General features: G+C 50.8%; 1 protein-coding gene across 1 annotated transcript in view; it reads left to right on the forward strand.

Annotated features, from left to right (window-relative positions):
- Positions 1–242: 242 nt before the first annotated feature.
- CD300A (CD300a molecule) overlaps positions 243–4,882 on the forward strand; it is a 13,175-nt gene continuing 8,535 nt past the window's right edge. Inside the window, exons 1-2 of the mRNA XM_011362056.2 lie at positions 243–319; positions 4,424–4,744. Coding sequence (XP_011360358.2) covers positions 259–319; positions 4,424–4,744 — 382 coding nt within the window. The 5' untranslated portion in view covers positions 243–258. The remainder of the gene's footprint in view (positions 320–4,423; positions 4,745–4,882) is intronic.

Here is a 4,882-nt window from a genome sequence, read left to right on the forward strand (position 1 = left end):
CAGCTGGGATTAAGTGGAAGACCGGACGCGCTCCAGGAGCCTCGCCAGCCGGCTGGCCCACTTTGTTCCCTCAGCGTCCTCCATTTTCCGACCAGTTCCCTGAACGGAACAAAGAAAGGAGTTGAACAAGGAAGAGGCTGGCTCACTGAAAAGCAGAAGTGAGAGGCTTGGGGACTTGGTCCTCCCCTTTACATAAGACTGAAGCCACGGGTCCAGCCGGAGCCAGATGCTGATGTGGGGAACCTCAGTGCTGGAGAGATGAGCCAGCAGGACGGCGCATCATGGCTGCCTTCAGCTCTGCTGCTTCTCTGGGTCCCAGGTGAGGAGCTGCCTTGTGTGGGTCAGCGGGAGGAAAGGAGGGCGTCAGAGGCAGGGCTGCCGAGAGGTACTCCGTGAAGCGCCCCGAGTCTGGGCTCTGCACTGAACTCAGAATAGGGCACATTCCGTCCACTATGTAAGATGGACAGGCAGAAGGATGGCATTCCTGGGATGGCGAGGGGCAACCGCTGCCCCGGATGGAAAGGCCAATGGTCTGTCTCTCCTTCGGCATCCACTGGCCTTAGCCACAGTAGGGCGTGGGGCAAAGGGCGAGCACAGAGGAAGGGCTTTGCGGGAGATTTTCAAATGAATTATTACAGGAAAGAGGGTAAGAGGCAGGACACAGCAGAGTGGGTGGGAGGGTGGCCGCCCTGAGCCCACTTGCACCCAAAGGGCTGTGTTTTGTCAGGAGGGGTCCCTCTTGCATCACTGGTTCCGGGGTGTGGAGAAAGCACTGGGCTGGGCGGGGGCAGGCCATGGTCCCAGGGACATGGAGGTGTGTAGCCAGGGCCCCTCAAGGGCTGGAGCCTGAGGGCCAGGGGTGAGATGGGGACAGAGGGGACAGAGAAGGCGGTGGGAGGAGGGGGAGGGCAGAGAAACTATGGGAAGGGAAGTGGGGAGACTCCCTTCCTGTGCCTCTCAGGGGTTTTCACCTCTCCTCACACAGTCTGCAGTCTGCTCAGGTTTATTCCTGGGGTATTTACAGCCTTTTTGGTTGTTTTGCTTATACATGGTGATTCTATTTGCTAACAAGTTGTCTGCCGCGAAGCCGTGACTTTTCGTGAACGCGTTTGGAAACGGGCATCTTCTTAACTCTGCTTTATCTACTGACCTCCTCGGTGCTGTGTCTTCATGACCCACCTGCATCAGGAGCTGGCGCCTCCTTCCCGATCTGTTTCTCTAGGTTCTTTCTCTCATGGATCATGGGCTGGTGCAGGCAGAATGGTGCCCAGGACTGAGGTGGCACGGTCACCCCTGCCTTGTCCCTGACTAGGGCAGGTGTCTCGCATTTATCGTTAAGTGTGAAGAAGGTGTTTGTTTGCTGGTATCTATTTACGAAAGGTTTTTGAAAACAACAGCAATAAGCTCTCTTTAAATTATCTATGAAGGTAATTATATTTTTCTCCTTTGAACTATCAAGGTGGTAAATTATAGTAAGACATTAGGGCAGATTTTAGTCTCAATATACGTATTAATGCTGACTTCACGAAAAGAATTTCCTGTTTCTGTATTGTCTGCGAATGCTTAAATGCAGTTAGAATTGTCTATTCTTCGAAGGTTTAAGAGAACTAACTTGTGAAACTGTCTGGATTTTAGGCCTTATTTTTTTTGGAAAGGAAAGAACTTTTCTCTTTCCTTTTTTTTTCTGTTTACACTCCCCCCTCCAGCTTCATCGAGCTATAATTAACAAATAAAAATTGCCTTTTTTTTTTTTTTTTTACGGTGTACATGTGATGTTTTGCTACCTGGGTGCACTGTGAAATGATCACCACCTCGCTTCCCATAGTTATCATTGTAAAGAGCTCCATGGTAAAAGTCATCATCGTTGGTCTACATGAAAAAACATGGATTTCTGGGTCAATATTGGTAATTTATGGGGTTTTTTTAGAAAAATCATCAGTTTCATCCGAGTTTACCGCCGTATTTGTCGAGGCTTACGAAGCGCCCTGGTTATTTTTGTCTCTAGTCATGTCCGTGCATCTTCTCCTTTCCCCCTTAATCTGGCTGCCCACATAGAGAGAATAACAGAGAGCAAACGTCTGTGTTATTGTTTGTCTCCTCTGAAAGAAAAAAAAATCTGTTTTTCAATGTGTACACTAATTCCACTGTTTTTCTGTTTCCTCATTTACTGATTTCTGCTCTGACTTTACTCTTTCTTTCCTCCCAGGCTGGGCGTGTTTGTGTGTGTTCGTCTCCTGACTTTCTGAGTTGGAGGATTCACTCATTTCTCTGAGATTTAGGACGACAGAGGAATATTCTGGTGGAAGGGCATCGGTGAGCACCCAGGTCCCGGAGTAGTCTCCAGTCTCCTGTGTCCCTGGTCAGCGGCAAGGGGGTGATGATAAGGATTGAACAGGTCAAGGCATTGAGAAGCCAAACTGGGAGGATTGTGCATAAGTGTCATTGTCCCAGCTAAGTGGGGATGTAACAGAATGCAGGTTTTCTGACACCTCCCTATCTCTAAGTTATAACAACTCCTTCACAGGGGTGAAAACTTTTGAGAGAAGTGGTGACATTTTCTCACCTAAGATTTCAGATGTGGGATGTCCTAAGAAAGGTGGTTTCCTTTTGTCTCAGAAAGAGAGACAGACAGACAGACAGACAGACAGAGACAGACAGACAGAGAGACAGAGACAGAGAGAGACAGAGAGAGACAGAGACAGAGAGAGAAACAGAGAGACAGAGACAGACAGACAGAGAGACAGAGACAGAGAGAGACAGAGAGAGAGAGAGGCAGAGAGAGGCAGAGAGAGACAGAGAGAGGCAGAGAGAGACATCTTGGGCGAAGGAGGCTGAAACACACACTGGTTTTTTAAGCACTGGTCTGTGTCAGTTTTAGTGATTTGTTTTTCTAGATCACAGCTTCATGCAGATTCACACGCTTATCTGTAGGGAATTTCTGCAAAGTGCCATCTTGATTCCTTTAACTTTTTCTGTGTCTGTGGTTATTTTCTCTTTTCCTTTCTTAATTCGTCTAGACAAAGGATTACCTATTTTTATTAGACCGAATCACATGAAATTCTTGGTTTCTTGGTCCAAACCAGTCAAACATCAGCAGTTTCTTATGGTTCAAGCCAATATTATTTACCAGGCATTTTACACCCTTGATCTCACTCAGTGCCCCCGAACGCCACATGAGGCCTACCAACTGTCACCACTTGACAGGTGAAATACCCGAGACTCAGAGAGGTTAAGTAACTTGCCCCAGAACACACAGCTGCTACATCCTAGAGCAGAGACTTAAACCCAGATCCCTCCGATGCTCTTGCTCATCTCCTTGACTGTCACTCCTGAGCGTCTAAATAAACGCCGGATGTGTGAGGTCAGGGCTTGAGAAAGCCTCCTCTGCGGGGCATCTGCTCACCCAGCCAGGAGGGGACGTCCCGATGGGCCCCCTGCGGATAGACTGATGGGAGCTCGTGGTCAGCTTTGGGCCTAGAGCTGGGGTGGGGAAGGGACTCACGCTGAAGTATTTCTTGAGGGCCTACTATGCACCAGGCACGTGAAGACACCGAAGAGGGAGGGAGGCCCCCCTCCTCCCGGAGCTTGCATCTGAGTCTCCCACAGTCTTCAAGTGAGCGCATTTAAGAACCGGATAAAGCAAGTCAAATTAAGAATTTCGAACTCTAGGAAAAGAGAGTCAACTCCTTCCCCCCCAGCTTGGGGGCCTGGTCACAGAATTACAAGGGTGGTGAGCAGCTGCGCACACAAGTGCCCACGGCAGGGGACGCCTCCTCTGTGCGGTGGCCAGCGTCAGGGGCGCACGCAGCCCTTCGCTCTCCCAGCTGTGTCTCTGAGAACTGTTTGGGAAAATGCGGACATAAATCTTGGAAACAAAAGAAGAACTTCCTTGAAAATGAAGTCTACAGGAGCCGGGCAAACCGAAGTAAGATAGATAGGATGAAATGAAGGTCTTCATCAGGAACCTTTGTGTGAGTGTGGGTGATTTTTACCCACACAATGCACCAGGCGTGGCCACTGTTTCTGAGAACCGTTCTTGCAGCCCTCTGCCCTCGTACTCCCTTGGTGGGAACGGCCCGGTATGTGAGCAGTTCTTCAAGTCCCTGAGATGCTCGGGGGGCGGGGCGCTCTGGGGAGAGCTGGATGCTTGGGGGGAAGTCCCTCTGGTCCTGAAGGTTTAGGGAGGCCCCTGGTTTGTGAGGGGGGGGAAGGGCGGCAGGGAAGGAGGTTGGAGTCTGGAGCAAAGGGCTCCTGTGATCAAAATCTCAGGGCGACAGAGAGGAAGGGGAGGACACTCCAATGCGACCTGGCCGATGGGGGGAAACTGGTGAGAAATGGAGGGAATTTACGGGGTGGGGATCTCCAAGGCACCCCCAGCCTGGGCCCATCTAGTGAGGAGCTGGAACTCGGCTGTGTCTTCCAGGTTCTTTGTCTCTGAGTGGCCCCAGCACCGTGGAGGGCACCGTGGGGGGGTCCCTGACCGTGCGGTGTCGCTACGAAAAGAAGTTCACAGAAAATATCAAATACTGGAGTAAAGAGAAATATTTGTTCTTCTGGGAGACTGTGCTGACCACAGAGTCAGAGAGGAATGGCCACGTGTCCATCAGGGACCATCCGGCGAACCTCACCTTCACTGTGACCTTGGAGAACCTCGCAAAGGATGATGAAGGCACATACCAGTGTGGGATCAATGTACCACTGGCTCAGGACCCCACCTCCAAGGTCGTGGTGTCTGTGTTTCCAGGTGAGCTGTGTTTCCAGCCTAGTACTAGATCCAGGCTGCCTGACGAGTCTGAAGTCAGAGTAGCCGAGGCAGGAGCAGGAATCAGATCAGTGTGTGTGTGTGCGTGCGCATGTGTGTGCGTGCGTGCGCGTGTGTGTG

Source organism: Pteropus vampyrus, unplaced genomic scaffold (assembly GCF_000151845.1).
Source record: "Pteropus vampyrus isolate Shadow unplaced genomic scaffold, Pvam_2.0 Scaffold72, whole genome shotgun sequence".
In the NCBI taxonomy this organism is placed as follows: domain Eukaryota; kingdom Metazoa; phylum Chordata; class Mammalia; order Chiroptera; family Pteropodidae; genus Pteropus; species Pteropus vampyrus.